Below are 18,852 nucleotides of genomic sequence, written 5' to 3'. Positions count from 1 at the left end.
TGACCCTTGCTGTGTCCCAAGGTCATGTGATTACCTTTTGCAACCTTTTGACAAGCAAAGTTAATGGGGAAGCCAGATTCACTTAACAACCCAGGTACTAGCTTATCAACTGCAGTGATTCACTTAACAACTGTGGCTAGAGAAGTTCTAAAATGGGGCAAAACTCACTTAATAAATGTCTCACTTACAACATAAATTTTGGGCTCAGTTGTGATTGGAAGTGGAGGACTACCCCTATACCTCACTGAAATGTGAGAATACAGCATACGAAAGATGAACTTAGGCACATCTCTAGGCTAAAATCCCGATGGCCACTAAATGTAGCAAAGATGCGGGGGGAAAAAATCCTTTGCCGCCGCCGTCCAGTGGCCGCTCAGATTTTTGCTGCCGAGATACAACCTTAGAGAAAGAAATGTAAAAGCCTTGCCAAAAGAGCCGAAAAAGTATCGATTCTCTTCCATTAGTAAACTGAACCGACCTCCAGAAATGTTACTATAATACTCTTCCTCCTCCTCGTGTCCTTTCCTCTATAGCAGCGTTTCCCAACCTTAGGAACTTGAAGATGCGTGGACTTCAACTCCCAGAATTCCCCAGCCAGCTATGCTGGCTGGGGAATTCTGGGAGTTGAAGTCCACGCATCTTCAAGTTCCTAAGGTTGGGAAACGCTGCTCTATAGCAACCGGCGAAGAGAAACTGACGGTCCTTTCACGTTCAGTTCTTCAACACGTAGTATACAATAAATCGGGATGTTCGCCGCCCTACTCTAGCAGTGGCCGCGGCGGCGCTTCTTTATGCAACGGAGAGCGCGGCTCTCGGGCTCCCGTGGCCGACTCAGCGAAAGCGCTTCAGGTGCGCGAGCATGTGCAGAAACGGGAAACCGAGGCCCGGAGTCGCGTAATTCTCTCGGCAGCGAGTGGCAGGCCGGCGGGTGAATGAGGCAAGCGAAAAGGCCAGCCCGCCCGCCCGCTCGCTCTGTCGCACGGGCCCAGCTCCCTCCCCAGTGTCTCCTCCCCCGCGTTGGGCGGCTGCTACTCTCGCCGCTGCTCTTCGCGAGGAGCCCTCCCTCGTCTTTCTCATCCCCGCCCGGAGCTGCTTCTCTCCAGGCGGCCGCTACCGGCTGTTCGCCTGCCTGCCTGCCTGCCTGCCTGCCGCCGCCGTTCGGCCTGCTGCGAGAGGGCGACGCTTCCCTTTGACACATCAAACCAGGTAAAGGGGGAGGAGGGGCAGGCGGAGCAGCTCCCTCGCGGCGTCCCGGTCCGCGCCGTCTGAGGCGACAGCCGGAGCCTTTTTGGCCCAGAGAGAAATGGCAGCGGCTCTCCCGGGGCTGAAGCCGGCCTTGGGCAGCAGCAGCAGCGGCGGCAGCAGAGAAAGGCGAGCCCTCGCTTTAGTTGGGTCCCCCTTTCCGCGGGCCCGTGAATTGAGAAGCAGGGGGAAAAGATTCCGTTAGCAGGAATCGCCGCGGGGAAGAAGAGCCGAGCTCGGTCTGATACCGCCCCCCCCCCCATTTCCCTCTCCGTCCGTTGGCGAGTGTGTGATCTGGGTGACCGGAGCGGCCGGACGAGGTCGGTCTCAGGCTAGGGCTAGGCCAGGGGTCGGCAACCTTGGCTCTTTTATGACTCGCGGACTTCAACTCCCAGAATTCCCGAGCCAGCTATGCTGGCTCGGGAATTCTGGGAGTTGAAGTCCGCGAGTCATAAAAGAGCCAAGGTTGCCGACCCCTGGGCTAGGCGGTCCCACGGGGCTCGTGGAGGGAGAAGAGGGTTATCTCAGACAGGGAGGCGGGAGGGGGAAATCCAGCGTCCCTTGTATGAATCGGTTTACACGAGTGCTGGGGCGTGTATGCGTGTACGTGTGTATGTGGGAGCGATTAAGGAGGGAGAGTGACATCCACTGCCTCTGGAAAGTCTCTTCTTCCCCTCACCCCCACCCCCTCCCGTCGGTCGAACTGTAATTTTCCTTCTCAGTTTAAAAAAAAACACAAACAAAACAACACACAACACGATTGTGCAACTTCGTACAGAAGAATGTGTAGTGAAGGAAAGACGGCGACGGGCAGGCCAATCTGATCGAGCCTAGCTGTGGGTTTCACCCGGCGGAAGGTTGTTGTTGTGTTTTTTGTTTTTTGCCTTGACAGGTTTTTTTTTTGTTGGTTTATTTTGGGGGTGGAAAGGAAGCGGAGTCAATTCGCTCCCCGGCCCTAGCCTCTCTCATCGGGATATTTACGACATTTGCGAAGCCTGAAGGAAGAAACGGAAGAGGTTCGAGGAACGGTCCTTTTAAGCCTCAAAGGGGAAAATCTTTGGAAAATTATCTTCTTTTCCCCTCCCCTCCCCCACCGCACCCCACCCCTCCCCACCCGGTGCAGGCTTGGCTTTGTTGATCGTCTCGGAAGGGGGGGGAAGTGCGAGGGGGTTAAGCCAGGCCCTCGTTGCCGGGAAATGAAGCCGCTTCGGCCGGTCTCGTCAATTGGGATGACATGACTCGCCTCCTAGCTCCCCTCCCTCCCTCCCCTCCCCTCCCCTCCCCAAGCCTTTACTTTCGGTTTCTCGTATTATTTCCCGGATGAGCATTGCATACGCGACTACTTGAAAAAGCCTTGCTTAGACCAGCGTTTCCCAACCTTAGGAACTTGAAGATGCGTGGACTTCAACTCCCAGAATTCCCCAGCCAGCTATGCTGGCTGGGGAATTCTGGGAGTTGAAGTCCACGCATCTTCAAGTTCCTAAGGTTGGGAAACGCTGGCTTAGACCGTCTTCTGGGTATTTGTGACAAGGCTTTCCCTCCCCCCTCCCTGTTAAATTGCAAAACAACAGCATCGGAACCTTTGAGTATGCTTGGCCTAGTAACGTTTTGCGACGTCTTGTAAGACAGGCTACTACACAAGAAAGTTGCAACTTGCATCCCGACCAATTTCTCTTTACTGCTTGGCTCCGTATTGTGGTGGTGTTTTTTTTTTAGTCGCGTTTTGGATTGCTTGGAATATGGGAAAACCGAATGAGATGAACCCCCCACCCCCCCCACCCCCTTCTAGCAGCACTGGTTATAAAAAAAAGGTCAACCCCCCCAAAAAAAGGAAGCAGTTGCTGTTTTGTTTCTGGAAAGAGGGTTTGCCTTTTATGTTTATTTTTTGCATTGCTCATTTGATAAACCTACCCTCTTTATAGAAGCTCAAGGCTCTTGCATGAAGACCTTGCTTCATCTTATCTCAACAACAACCTTATGGAGGTGGTTAATTTTTATCTCTCTACTCAACCTACTTGACAGAGTTATTATCATGGGGAAACATTTGAAAAGTGAGTGTTATGTTCCAAGTAAAGCTGGCTTTTGCAGTCGACTGATGGTGATTTTGTCAATGCTGATGGTGTTCAACTGGGGCTCCATATGTTTCGGGATTGTACCTAAGGCACCCATTAGTATTTGGTACCATCTTTGCTTTATTTCACTACAGTCATTCTATTTCTTTTTTGCAGCTCTCTGTATTTTGTTATCTTCTCCAGTTCTTTCTTTTCTATTCTGCTGTCTCTGGGTAACACCATGTCCACTATCCAGACTTTTCTGTCTTTCAGAATATCAACAGTTGTTTAATCTGGGGTGTTATGTGGCAGGTGCTTGTCTGTTTGAATTTTAAAGTTCCAGAGCTTTGTCTATTATTATTATGGTTTGTCCAATAGTCAGTAGCTTTTAAACTAGATTTGGCATTTTTATCTACCTATCAAATCCTTTCCAAAGACCTGGGATAGGCAGATGTTGTTTGATGGTTTAATTATCATCACAAGATAAAATACACTGTGAGTGATGCTCCACATGTTTTGGGAATACAACCAAGATGCTTATTATTAGTACTATATTAGCTGTCTTTTGCCATTGTCCTTCTACTTCTACTTGCATATTTGTATTTTGTAATATTTCTGGCTCTTTCTCTTCTACTGTCTCCAGATTCTACCATGTTTTTCCAATTCTCCATATGTAAGCCATATTTTCCTTTCTTCTCATTTTAGTGTGTTAGTGTCTCATTTTTTAACATTATTTCATTAATTTGAATATAAATTAAGAGGAGTCAGTATAATTTCATATTGAACCATCCTGTCACTTCTCTTGCTTCATATATCCTGTATGTGCAGGATAGCTGTTTTTAGGGAAGGATTTCTTTTTATCTAGTTCATAAGTATAGCTTTATTTTGTTTTGTAACCTAGCATATGGCATCTGTCTAGCAATTTCATTTGTGAATTTTGAATCAGAGAAGAACCTGATTCTTATGAGAAGTCATAAATAACACTAAACTCACAATCTTAAGGAAATAAAATGCAACATAGTTTAATAGTTTTCACATTAAAAATACTGTAATATGTCTTGCTTGATATATAAATCAAGCAAAGTATAAATATGGAAGGGGACAAAGGTTAAATCTTTTTGGTTTAATTAGAGTGGGTTCTGAATGTTCTTTAACTTTGAATGGATTGTACTTTATCTTTTATTTAGTTTGCGTTAGTAGCAAACCACACCTTTAGTGATATGTAATCTATGTATCATTTTGTTAGTAATACTTGTTAATAGACACAGTATAAATGTCCATGTAAGGCAGACATGTCAAACTTGCAATGTCATATGACATTGTGCAAGGTATCGGGACTGTTTTGCCCTTGTGCGGCTTCTGTGTGATGCATCCAGCCCGTGGGCCAGCAGTTTGACACCCCTGATGTAAGGTGTCTAACCATGACTTTTACTTGATGACAAATGGGGCCAAATAAAATTTGAAAATGGGCATACTAATGTTTCTGGTAAATAAAAAATAATAAAAAAGGCTATATTTTAGCTTTGGCCTTAATAGCGTAGACCTTAGCAGTGCTTTGTAGAAGTGGAAGAAAAAGCTTTAAAAAGAAAACACTCAAGTAAAATATCCCCCAAATGTAATCACTATTATAGTATGGGTTACTCTTACCAGCTTTTCTTCATCCTTTTAAGATAATATTCATTGCATATGATAAAATAAGCTCAAATCTACAAATTATGCCACAGACGCGGTGGCTCAGTGGGTTAGGATGCTGAGCTTGTCAATCAGAAGGTCGGCAGTTTGGCGGGTTGAATCCCGAGTGCCACGTGAGCGCCTGTTACTCGTCCCAGTTTCTGCCAACCTAGCAGTTTGAAAGCACGTAAAAATGCAAGTGGAAAAATAGGGACCACTACGGTGGAAAGGTAACAGTGTTCTGTGCTCCTTTGGCGTCTAGTCATGGTGGCCACATGACCACGGAGACGTCCTCGGACAAGCGCTGGCTCTTCAGCTTTGAAACGGAGATGAGCACCGGCCCCTAGAGTCGGAAACGACTAGCACGCATGTGCGGAGGAACCTTTACCTTTTTAAAATTACAGTTTTAATACTAAAAATGCTTCTTCCTGAATTCAAGTGGACCTTAGGATAGGCATGGAGGGATTGTACTGTAAGAGGTCAGAGGACTACCTCCTCCATAATATAGGCTTGCCCTCTGAAAATAATTACACTGTCATTTCATATGATACTATTCTTTTTTCTCTATATGCGGGCCATATTTTCCTTTCTTCTCATTTTTAGTGTCAGCTTGCTAATTCTAAACAAAAGTTAACTTTGAAAACCCTATGCATATATTTAAGTGTCAATATTGCGGTTGGATCATTATTTGATCAGTCTCCATCTTGGATTGTCACAGTGATAAGGTGTCCATTAGGATGGTACAACTAAAGATAATTACCTCACTTTTAATTTAGTGAAAACTGTTGAGAAATAATCAGAGTATTGATCTCCAGCAGCTCTGACTGAATCTGAGTGAACTTATCACAGAGTCCATTTGCAGACCTATAGATAACCATAATGGTAGAAATCAAATCCTCTTTTTTTTACCACAATTGCATAAATCCAGTTTTACTGTTCTGGATGGTAAAGAGTGTTACAGCAATTAAATAATCTTTTTTGGAGGATGATCCATGAGTTAACCCTGCTGCGCTGTTCTTCCTCGATCTATCCACATTACCAACTGTTTCAAGTAAATTCATCACACTTCCTTTTTTGGAGGAGGGAAGGGGAAGATTTTAAGCAAAGATAAATTACCCGTAGAAGAACTATTTAATGTCATTGCAATTCTGTCTGGAAGAAAGCTTCATGTTTAAATTTATTTTTTGTTTTAAAGATACAGAAGTCCTGACATAAAAAAGTGATTACTGAGAGTTTCCTTTTGCTGGCTATCTTCTTACCAGGGTATTGTAATTATTGTGGGCTGCTTTGGGAGAGTTAGTAATTAGGTACCAATTGGAACATTCCTCTATTTGCCTGCATTCATCTTGCCACTGTCTCTCTGTTGTGCTGGCCACTAGTAATTGCTTGACTCAACTCATCCTCAAAAATACTTAAAAACCACCTGAGTCTGTGAATGATGCAAGATGGACTTCTTCATTTTTCTATGGAATGATCATTTTAATCTGATTTGGAGGCAATTATGGGTGCTCCTTATCTTTATATAGACATAATACATCTACTGTGCTTGACTTCCTACGCATATGACTTGATCAAAGAATTGAAAGTAATCTACAGATTGAGTGCAACATTTTTTTTTCAGTTCCTAGTAGAGGAATGGGTTTTAATTTTGGACAATTTGTATTTTCTCTGATGGATCACTACAGATGCTGAATCATGTTTTGTATCTTTTGGAAGAAGTTATCATTACAGTAATGTACTGACAGCTCTGTATTTCTGTGATTAATTTAGAACAGCAGCCAGATTTTAAGTACTGGATGGTTAGGCAAATGAAAGGACTTTCAATATGAGCAGGGCTTTTTTTCTCATAGAATGCTCAGAACGGAGTTCCGGCACCTTTTTTGGATGGAACCTTGTAGGGTAGGCAAGGCAGGTTGTATGACATGTGTGAGTTCCGGCACCTTTTTCTTTTACAAAAAAAGCACTGAGTATGAGTAAGACAGATATGAAACTAGTACCTTCTAGGAGCGGTATATTTTTTGTGATTGATTGGAGTTTAAATTCCTGGTGGCTTACAGTCTCATTTATAGAAAGTTTGAGCCATTTCTCCTGCTTGCTGGGGTTAGTTATTATTAAGCTGAATTTGAATTCTGGTGATTGAATGGGTAAATGCTTACTCTCCTGACTTGTCTTTAATAATAAATGATTGTTTTTAAAGGACATTCTAGCAATCTCTTTGATTCTGTTCATATTATCCATGGTCTCTCCCTCTTTCTACTTTTCTCAGCTTTCAAGCATATATTTTTTCTGCTCTATCATCTACTTATTGTTCACTGCCTTAAGAAAGCAATTACTCTTTATTTGGTCTGGGATTGAATGTTTCTTTTTTTAGTCTGCAGTACTCGCAGCAACCAAATGTGTGCACACCCATAATTTTCAGTGCAGTTTTCACAGGGATATATTATTAATGGAAGCACTATTACTTTTACCATTCTGATCTTTGTTGTACTTGAATTCTCTCTATGATTTTGTATAAGCTTGTACTGCTTCCATCTCTAGAGTATCTATCATCTTTACTTTTTGACTGTTGACTTTAAGTTCATTAAGTGTGCAGGTCAGTTGCTAATACATTACCTTTTTCTTTTTAACATTAATTCAGATTTTTTACATCTAGTTTTACTTGTGTAATGCATTTTTTAAAATCTTCTTTACTTACAGCTAACCCAATAATGCTTGTCTGTCTATCTTATTTGTTACTGTTTTTACTTCTTACATTGATTTCAGCTGTCATCTCTTGCAGTCCGGGAATTCTTATAATGCATTTCTAGTGAAAGTTAAATATATATGGCAAGATACATACCTTTGTTTTACTAGCTTCACCATTCTGAAACATTCTGTTTCTCCAAACTCATTTTTTCTCTGGTTTGTTTATTATAAAGCTTCCTCAAGAATAATCAGGCATTATGGCATAACCAGTGCTCTTAACACTGTATGTTCTACATTCTGGTGTAATTTACACAAAGATCTTCTTATATTCAATGAAGGAAAGGTGAAGCTGCTTCTTTTATTTTCTTGCTTTTTATTTATCTTATGATAGCCATCTGATCTTATGTCCCTCTGTTTTTTTTAATGGAACCTATAACTTTAGTTGGCATTTTTCCATATATGGCTATGTTAATCTTTGCAAAATCTTGAGCAAACTCTTGCTTGTGTGAGAATTAGTACAATGGTTCAATAAGTTCTACATGGTCTTGTATCTCTTTTCTTCAGTGTAGGTATATTCACTGATCTTATTTCTAGGCTATTGAACTTTGGTTCATATTAGCTGACATAGAGCAGTAACTTCTCCTGCACCTTAATAACAATTAGCAGCTGGCATTTCATCTGCTCTAGATGCTTTCCTATATGAAAACTGGTCTGTTGTGTGTCATCTCTTTTTATAATGAGACTGATTCCTGAGTATATTCTCTTTATTAAAGTTTTTGTAATTATGCAGAATACTATTTCATTTTTAATTGAGATTTTCTTTCCCCACACTTTATTCTTTCTTGCTTGACCTTATAAATATTCATTCATTCATTCATTCATTCATTCATTCATTCATTCATTCATTGTACAACCTGTTTCTTCCCTAGGGGTCTCCTCCTTTGACTTTCTGTATCTAGGGATTTCACATCTCTACCAGAATGTGTCCTAGTTGACTATATTTGACAATTCTATCATTTTATTTTCTATTGGTATTTTCATTTTTATTCTGAAATAATCCATCTGGTAACATCCAGATGCCTTTTTTTTTGAGGATGAGGGTGGCACTGTCTGTCTCGAAGGAGGAAATGGTATGACCCCTTCTATTGTTTGTTTTCTGTTGGTCCGTAGTAGAAAGGTACAGTGATGATTGCAAGAGTAATTTTTTGAGTATGTCTAACCTACTTAAAGCTAATTATCTTTCCCTTTATATTTTAGTTCAACTTATATACTGTATAGTTGCTAGCCACTAAAGAGGTGTAAAATGTTCTGTGCACAGGCTATTCCATGCACAGAACACTGTTTCGAGTAGTCCATACGTATGGATCAGATCAAAGTATATGTTTGGTCCATTCTGAATAGAAGACAATGGTGAAAAGGCAAGACTGTTGGGCATAGCTAAGGGGAAGGAAGAAAGATAGGGGTAGGAGCAATGAGCAAATGCAAGCAGTTAAAAGGAAAGAAGAGGGGGAAAGGATCAGAGGAACTTAGTGGGAATGCCACACTTGAATTCAAGCACAGGGAAGTAAGGGAAATAAGGGTGATTGGAAGACAGATAAGTTGGCATACATGCTGGTATACAGGCTAGAAGGAGAAGAAAGCACTGTGGTACTACTCTTGCCCTGTTTGTCTGAGAGGACTATCAGAACCACAGAAGGGATCCAGTTTCAATTTGTCCAGGTCTTAATATACCTATAATAGCAATAGCACTTAGACTTATATACCACTTCACAGTGCTTTACAGCCCATCTCTAAGTGGTTTACAGAGTCAGCATATTGCCTCCAACAATCTGGGTCCTCATTTTACCAACCTTGGAAGAATGGAAGGCTGAGTCAAACTTGAGCTGGTGAAATGGTCTAGGCCAGGGGTAGGCAACCTTGGCTCTTTTATGACTCGTGGACTTCAACTCCCAGAATTCCTGAGCCAACATAGCTCAGGAATTCTGGGAGTTGAAGTCCACGAGTCATAAAAGAGCCAAGGTTGCCTACCCCTAGTCTAGGCAGACTTCCACACTACAGTGTACTACTCACTGTTTGGATGGAGCTATTCATCCACATTTCTGTAATTGAATTAAACACAAGAGGGAATAGTAGACATCCCTATTTAGACCTTCCTCAGATAAGAGAAAATGAAGAATTGTAATGATTTGTGCTTTCATAGTTTTATATAAAAAATATTTTATGAAAATTATTGCCACATGTAGAGACTTTTCCCCCCAGAAATAGTCTGTTTGCATGAAGACGTTTGGTAAATGCAGAGAGTTTATAGACAGGAAAATCGCATTAGCCCTTTTCTGATTCTTTTTTTTCCTGATTATTGAAGCAATTGTTTTATAAAAGGTATATCTTGAAATACTTTGATTTTCTGTATTATGCAGGAGATTGGGTTCAGTGGCCAAAATGGTCCCTTCCAGCGCTGTGATTATATAATGTGATTGTTTTATTGCCTATTATTATTCTGGTTTGTTGCACAAACAAATGTTCAGAATGGATTTGGCATTTTTATTCACCATCGAGTTCATCCCAAGTTTATTATTATCAAAATGATTTTGCTAATATCACTATATTTTCTTAGTTTTTCCATCATCATCCAGAGACCTTAAATATAGAAGTATAGTTTTCACACACTATAGGAATTATTCTGAATGGTTGTAGCATTCTGTCAGAATGGCTGCTAACATCCTCAGGATCCTGTTGACCAATAGCATTTTATTGGTCATGGACACACAGCAAAAGGAAGACAGGAAAGCTATATTTTTACTGGCATTAACAATAGGAAACAAACATCCTTATAACTGTTTGAACAGTGCATACTTTTAGTATTATTATACATATTTATTTATTTATTTTAATTCTATTTATATCCCGCCCTTCTCCGAAGACTCAGGGCGGCTTACAAGCTTAGCAGTAGCCTTCATTCTATGTATATGCCTGCTTATTAGGGCTTTCACACACACCCCAAGCGGCATTATTACAAAGTCAGCTTAATTGCCCCCAACAATCTGGGTCCTCATTTTACCTACCTCGGAAGGATGGAAGGCTGAGTCAACCTTGAGCCTGGTGGGATGCGAACCTGCACTAATTGCAGGCAGCTGGTGTTACTTAAGGAGGCATTAGCCCACTGCTCCACCAAGGCTCTACATATGCATGTATATGTCTTCTGTATCTGTGTTTCTCTGTATGTGGTTTGAAGTCTTGACTCCTTGCGACTTCTTGGGCAAGTCCATTTATTTTCTTGGCAATATTTTCAGAAATAGTTTGCCATTGTTTTCTTCCTAAGGCAGAGACAGTATGACTGGCCAAAGGTACCCCACTGGCTTTGTGATGGGTTGGATAGGAATTCACTATCTCTTTGTTTCTAGTCTGGGCCTTTTAACCACTATAACAAAGTGGTTCTGTATCCTGTTTCCCACCCTATATATGGATATATGTGTGAAAAGTTAGATTCCCCCCCCCAAATTAGAGTTGCTACTGATGCACTCAGAATATGATGGGATTAATCATAGAGCGCTTTGTTATTTCCTGTATTTCTTGTACATTAATAAAATTGTTTAATATTACAGTTGGCATTAGAGAATTATTGTGACAGAAACTGAATTGAGCCACTTTAGCATTGTATATAAATATATAGCTACAGCAAATGGTTGTTCATAAGCAATGAATATTAATATTTTTAAATTAATTTAAATATTTCTAGGTTATTTTTTGAATTCATCTAGTGCAGGGGTCGGCAACCTCGGCTCTTTTATGACTCATGGACTTCAACTCCCAGAATTCCTGAGCCAGCTATGCTGGCTCAGGAATTCTGGGAGTTGAAGTCCACGAGTCATAAAAGAGCCGAGGTTGCCGACCCCTGATCTAGTGGTTTATAGTTTATTACTTTTGAATAGTAATATAACTTCTGAAGCAATATTAAAAATATTTTAAAGTAGCTGAAAATTTAAATAGATACATATGCTTGTGGATGACATGCAAACTTTAACAAAAGGGTGAGATGGCAAATCAATAATTTTTCAAATGTAGTTACTCCTTATTTAGCTATTGCCTTGGTAGCTCAGTGGTGACAATGCAGTATTGCAGGCTAATTCTGCTTACTGCCAGCAGTTTGATCCTCACTGGCCCAAGGTTGGTTCAGCTTTTCATCCTTCTAAGCGGTGGTGGGATTCAGCCGGTTCGCACTACTTCGGCAGAACCAGTAGCTAATTTTTTGTTGCCCAGGCCCAGAATGGACTTTCGGAAGCGGCATCCACACAGAGAACCAGTTGTTCACATATTTGAATCCCACTACTGCTTCCAAGGTTGGTAAAATGGCCCAGATTGTTGGAGGCAATATGCTGACTCTGTAAACCTCTTACAGAGGGCTGTAAAGCACTATGAAGCAGAATATAAGTCTAACTGCTATTGCTATTTCCTTGTTTAATGATCCTTCGCAGTTAAAGTGGTGATGAAAATGTAACTTTACTTCACTATAACTTTCATAGATGTGTAAAGTGAAGGAAAGTTGAAGTAGGATCATAAGCACAATTGTGGTTTCACTTAACACTCACTTTTCTTAACCAAGTTGCCCATTTCAGTTGTGGCCACGTAACAAGGACTACTTGTAATGCAAATTACACCATTTAGGTATACTCAACATTGTACACCTTTTAGAAGCGTTAGCATATAAAACACTGAATAATCAATGCTTATGTTTTCTCTCAGGATCTCTTATTCCAGTACTGAGAATTTGAGTTTTGGAAATATTCCCCCTGGTTTGTGGACCTCTTATACTTCACAGTGAGCATTGCGGTTCTTGAAAACTTAGCTGTTAGCCTTGCAGTACATCCAAGGAATGTACAATGACATCAGCAGTGGTTCACAATGGAAGTTCAAGCCTGGAATTTGACAGCAATGGAGTACAGATTCAGGTCAGAAAATAGGAGAAATTGTATGGTCTTCATGTAAATTCAAAATGTATTTTGGAAAGAAGATAAATCAAATGATAGTAGTAGTTAAGATATTGGGCTAGGACTGTGAGGGTGTCTTCCCTCACTCATGGGACAATTACTATCACTTAGTCCAGCTAATTTCACAGGCTTCATTCTGCAGAGAAAAAATAGAAGATAGGGTACTCTGTACGCTGCCTTGAATTTCCTGGGGAGAGGTAGAATATAAATCTAAAATACAATTTAATGAAAAACAAAAAATCTTGAATAAATTTAATTATCTCACTGAAATTAAAGAATTCTCTCTTGACCCAACCAACCTTACAGGGTTATTGTGGGGAAAACAGGAGTCAGGAGTGTGTTCACCAATATGAGTTGACCAAAATGTAATATAATGTAAAAATGTTAACAGTATAAATTTGAACCATATTATTTTTTTCTATTCTGATTATTCTTTCACTAATGTACCTGGTCACTTCCAAGTTTATGAAAATAAAATGCTAGTACATGTAAAAATTATATGTTTTTCCAAGACTTGTTACACATCTAATGAGAAATTAATAATGCTTGCATGTTTTGTACACTGATGTATTTTCTCAAATTTATATCCAGATTGATTTGTAAAACTATATTAAAGACATAGATTTGCAAACAGAAAATGTTGCTTGGATTAAGATGGTGAAATTATAACTTATCTTTCTCACTGTTTTCCACAGGAGAATGAACCAGTTTCTGAATATCCAGCAGTGATTGTAGAGCCAGTACCGTGTGCCAAAGTAGAACAAGGATATGCTGCACAGATTTTTGTTTATGATGATGAAACTTACCTGCTACAAGATGTTGCAGAAGAACAAGAAATCGAGACTGAAACTGTGAAAACAGGTAGACCTTTAAATACTTTGCCACAAGTGAGAAACTTATTTGGTCTGTTTAACATTTTAATCACAGATTAAAATTTGCCCTGATCCATTTAATAGGAGCAATAAATAAAAACAAAGAAAACCCTTATGAAATTTAAAACTTAATAATTTCACTGTTATATATGACACACCACATTCCAGCTCAATTATTTCTTGTGTAAGTTTTCAGTTTGTATTCCAAAATATAGATAGCTTTTGCTGAGATAGTTGCTGTTTTTGTTTCACTAATGGCATTTTGCAAAACTAAATATATGGTGAATCCTAATTTATTTGGATGTAAAATTATTTTGGTGTTTTAATATAATGGTTAGTTACTTTGCATTCTTAGGTGGCATGATAGGAAAATATGAAATATTACCTTTTTTTAAACAATACTGGTAGTCCTCAACTTATGACCACATTTGGGACCAGAATTTCTGTTGCTTAGCAAGGCGATTGTAAAGTGAGTCACACCCAGTTTTGCAAACTTTTTTGCCACTGCAGTTGTTAAGTGAATTAAGTGGTTGTTAGGCGAATCCAGTTTCCCCATTTGCTTGTCAGAAGCCAGCTAAGAAGGTTGCAAATGGTGATCATATGACTTCGGGATGCTACAACCTTCAGAAATGCATGCTGGCTGCTGGGTGCCGAAATTTTGAACATGTGGCTGTGGAAGCTGTGACAGTTATAAGTGCAAGGACCAGTCATAAGTCACTTTTTTCAGTGCTGTTGTAACTTGGAACAGTTGCTTAACGAATAGTTCAGGACTACCTGTAAAATGGTAGTCTGCAATTTGATAAAGTAAAGCTGTAATTTCAAGATTTGTTACATCTCTTTTTTTAGTTTTTGCTCTGTGTAAGCAAGCCTTAAAAGAAGGTATTAGTCCATTAAATGTATTGCTTTAAAAATATTGCTACTTATGGTTCAAATAGGCTATGATTAACTGAGTGTTAATCATTCTGCAGGAAGTAATAAATTATAGTTTATAGATGAATAGTAACTAGATTCAGATTGCACACTAAATTGTACAACACACTACAGTAGTCAAAATCAAACATACATGATAATAAAACTTCAATTTAAAATGGCAAAAGGTATCCTTTATATCTGAAAAGATTTCAGTTTGCATCATTTGCACAATTATATCACTGACGTATATGACATCCATTTCTATATAATCCTGATATAATGGACAAACCCTCAATTTAATGGACAATAGTCTCATAAAAGGAGAAGTCTGAACAAAAAAGTTTTCCTTTGCTGAGATCCAATTAAATGGAGGTTCAATAAGCTGAGGTTTTACAGTACACTCACTGAGATTTGTATATGCATCTGTGAATTGGTTAATATTTTATCTTTGATAGCCTCAATAATTTTAGCATGAATAGCTGGTGAGAGCATAAAACATTAAATTAACTATGAACAGTTAAATAAACATTAAATATACTGTGTAATATGACCACACTTGAGCCCCAAATTTCTATTGCTAAGCAAGACAGTTGTTAAGTGAGTTTTACCCCATTTTATGACCTTTCTTGCCACAGATGTTAAGTGAATCATTGCAGTTGTTAAGTTACTAACATGATTGTTATGTGAATCTGGCTTCCCCATTGATTTTGTTAGTCAGAAGGTTGCAAAAGGTGGTCACATGATCCTGGCTCACTGCAACTGTCATAAATACATGCCAGTTGCCAACATCCAAATTTTGATCACGTGACCATGGGAATGCTGCCACGGTTGTTAAGTGTTAAGTGAAAAACTGTTGTCACTTTTTTCAGTACAATTATAACTTTGAGCAGTCACTAAACAGATGGTTGTAAGTCAAGGATTATCTGTAACTACCTCTCCATGGCATATTAAATTGAGGCTATATTGAATTTTTTGCAGAAGAAAGCTCTAATACAATTTATGGAAATTTATTTTTTGTGTTTTTAGTTAAGATATACCAAGAGATTGCTTTATTTATAAAATATTTGTCTGGCTTGTAAAGCAAATACTGCGACTTAATGTGCTGAGATTATATATTGACATTCATGGGATTTGGATCTGTGCTAATACAATATATATATGTAAACGCTTCCGTTAAGTCCTGTCTTTTAGGAACAGACTATGCTTTCAGATTTCAATTAAGTGGGTGATATGCAATTTTTTTTGAAAGATCAAACAAGTGCAGTATTCCTTTTTATAGGTAAAGGTTCCCCTGCACATGCGTGCTAGTTGTTTCCAACTCTAGGGGCCGGTGCTCATCTCCGTTTCAAAGCCGAAGAGCCAGCGCTTGTCCGAGGACGTCTCCGTGGTCATGTGGCCGGCATGACTAGACACCAAAGACGCATGGAACGCTATTACCTTCCCACCATAGTGGTCCCTATTTTTCTACTTGCATTTTTATGTGCTTTCGAACTGCTAGGTTGGCAGAAGCTGGGACGAGTAACAGGCGCTCACTCTGTTAAACGGCACTCGGGATTCGACCCACCAAACTGCCAACCTTCTGATTGACAAACTCAGCATCCTAACCCACTAAGCCACCATGTCCCTGCTTTTTATACATACAATATATTTATATTCCAAAGCCCCAAAAGTGTACTCATTTTAAGGAACTTAATTATGTAATTAAAGCTTAAAGTTCACAAAAAGACAGTTTTGGATTTTAATACACTGAGTTAAAATAAGTGATGGCTCAGCAGTTAAACGTTGAGTTTGTCAGCTAGAAAGCTGACAGCCTGGGTTTAAGATCTGAGTAATGTGTGATAGGGTGAGCTTCTGTTACGTGCCCCAGATCCTGCCCACCTAGCAGTTTGAAAGCATGCAAATGCAAGTAGATAAATAGGTACCACTTTGGTGGGAAGGTAAGAGTTTTCTGTGCGCCTCATTATATAGTCAGGCTTGCCACATGACCATGGAAGTGTCTTCAGATAATGCTTTCTCTTTTGGCTAAGAAATGGAGATGAGCACTGACCCTAGAGACGATCACAACTGGACAGGGGAAACTTTTAAAAAAATTCCTTAGTGTAAGATTTTGTACGCGTAATCTTATTAGATATTCAAGATAGCTTTGGGGCTTCTCAAATATCACTGCTCTGTGTCAAATTGCAGAGTACTTAGGAAATACAGCAAACTGTTTATATGCAAAAAATATTTGAAGGAAGTATCAACAATCCTATGGGATATGAACAGATTTGAGGGCGGCAGTGATGCTGGGCAGTTGGCCTATTTATTATTAAAATGTTAAAAAAGATATCTCACTAAATTTCTAATCTGCATTCATATAAATTTAGTGTTGAGGTAAGTATGGAAGCATCTTTTTCTAAAATAGGCTTTTTAAAAACAATACTTCAGTGTGAAACTGCAGTAATTAGTGTTGTGAGTTATGGGTAGTACTCATTTAGCAACACAATTTGGATTGGCAACTCAATTTCTAGATGGTGTAATCATTAAGCGGAAAATCATATGACCACAACTGTGTTTATGATTTTACTTCAGCTTTCCTTTTTCCTCATCCCAACCTCTAGAATACTCAATCCTACATTGGGGATAATTAATAAGAAAGAAATTAATGTTTGTATTTACATTCATTGGCAAGGAAGGGATTGCAAGAGTAAGCAGGCACACAAAAGCACACACCAAAAGGAATGCTTCCAGAAGCCATTTAGGAGGCAAACGAAAGCAGAAAGTATGAAAGTCATTAAAGTCTTCTCAGTTATAGGAAGCAGTTGCCAGCCAGCAAATTAAACTCACAGATCTGTGCTTGTTAACTTGGTTAGCATCTTTTGGGGAAGAGCTCTCCCCCCCCTGAGAAAAGCAGTTCAGGAAGAGATGGTTTAAGCAACGTTGGTGTTCTGAGTGTGAGTAAAATAAGAAAAAATGTGTCAGACACAGGACAATATATACTTACTGATTGTAATGATGATCGTGTGACTGTGATAGAGATGCTGCAAAGGTCGTGAACACTCGTTGATTGCAATTTTATTTTTTCAGCACCTTTGTACCTTCAAATGATCACTGCACAAAGCATTTAGTAAGCAATGTTTATTTAGCAGTACATCCCCAAAGATTTGTTGCTATTAGAACTTTAATAATAAATAATGTTGACTTTTAAGATTAAGTTTGGGTTTTAGATAGAAGCAACAATTTATATTAATTACAGTATCTTTTAGTTAGTGAAAATCAAGCTTGTATAAAAGATGAGCTAATATTTCAATTAGGAACTTAGAATTTCATCTTGAGATTTTTTGAACAAAATTCTTGTTAATATAAACACTATAAACATTCTTCTCTTCTTTAGTACAGGAATTCTCAAAGTTTGTTTTACATGATCCCTTAGATTTTATTGTGAATACTTTATCATGAATAAAACTAAATAAGTAAATTATATAAAGGTACTGTAATTAAACTACATATCTGACAGATGTGTGATTCCTATTTTAATACTTTGTGCTTTGAGTGAAAATAAATTTTATAGAAGTATTTTTTAGTGAGTTGGATCCAGAGTTCCTTCATAAGATAATTTTTATTGATTTCTCCTTCCTCTTATTTTGTAGAAAAGAGAGATCTCCTAAAATTATAGAGGCAGTAGTACAGGGAAGGTGGTTCAAGATGAGTGACCAAAAATTGTTTCCTACTTTTCTCCAATGAGCTATTTCCATTGTTCCTTTATCAAAGCAAGAAGCCATCTGTTCAAAATAGGGACAAGATGGATCCAACCTACTATACTGCACCATGAACAATGTGTTCAAAGAAATATACATTTGAAATATTTCTCTTAATATCCATGTAAACGATTTATTCAGGTCTGAAACTGAGATAATATATAATGTTATTTTTTAAAAACACAGTTTAAATAAAACATATGGTTTGATGTTTGAAGAACTTCAGATAAAATGCAATTGTTAAAGTTTCCACTAATTCTTCCAGAATTTGTTATTTTCAGGATACCAGAGAAAGGTGTTTTTTATCTGACGATAGCATTAAATATTTGTTTCCTTTTCTGTGTTCTTTATATTGCATCAGAAATCCTCCCTGTGGCACAAATAAAGTTTTCTTTTAACTTTAAAATATTGTTGCCACAGGGAGGTAGAAGACCTTGATGAAACATGGATATTTAAACAATCCTCCTTGATTTACCTTATGGGAGGGGAAAAAACTGCTCTGGAACAACATTGGTATGTATATGTTTTCCTAGTTGTCTATAACCATACATATTTAGTAAAACTATTCTCATTAATAAGAAATTATCAGGTATATTCTAAAACAAGTTTCTTTTTTTTCCAGACTGCTTATACTACTTAAAACTGTTACAAACTGAAAACAAATCCTACTCCAAACTTGCATTTCCTTATGAATGAT

The 18,852-nt window shown here is 38.7% G+C and overlaps 1 protein-coding gene across 6 annotated transcripts in view; it reads left to right on the top strand.

Annotated features, from left to right (window-relative positions):
- Nucleotides 1–1,061: 1,061 nt before the first annotated feature.
- Nucleotides 1,062–18,852, top strand: part of ELF2 (E74 like ETS transcription factor 2) — a 42,942-nt gene continuing 25,151 nt past the window's right edge. For 2 of the 6 annotated variants that reach the window (XM_083367381.1, XM_083367376.1), the window contains exons 1-3: nucleotides 1,062–1,206; nucleotides 12,390–12,595; nucleotides 13,330–13,495. In XM_083367381.1, the coding sequence (XP_083223507.1) occupies nucleotides 12,527–12,595; nucleotides 13,330–13,495 (235 nt within the window). In that variant the 5' untranslated portion in view covers nucleotides 1,062–1,206; nucleotides 12,390–12,526. Of the gene's footprint in view, nucleotides 1,207–11,829; nucleotides 11,987–12,279; nucleotides 12,312–12,389; nucleotides 12,596–13,329; nucleotides 13,496–18,640; nucleotides 18,669–18,852 lie in introns of those variants that run through there. The other 4 variants (XM_083367379.1, XM_083367378.1, XM_083367377.1 and 1 more) reach the window with 4 other exon arrangements.

The sequence above is a fragment of the Vipera ursinii genome (assembly GCF_947247035.1).
Source record: "Vipera ursinii genome assembly, chromosome: 7".
Classification (NCBI taxonomy): Eukaryota; Metazoa; Chordata; class Lepidosauria; order Squamata; family Viperidae; genus Vipera; species Vipera ursinii.
This window is presented reverse-complemented; position numbering and strand designations above follow the sequence as displayed.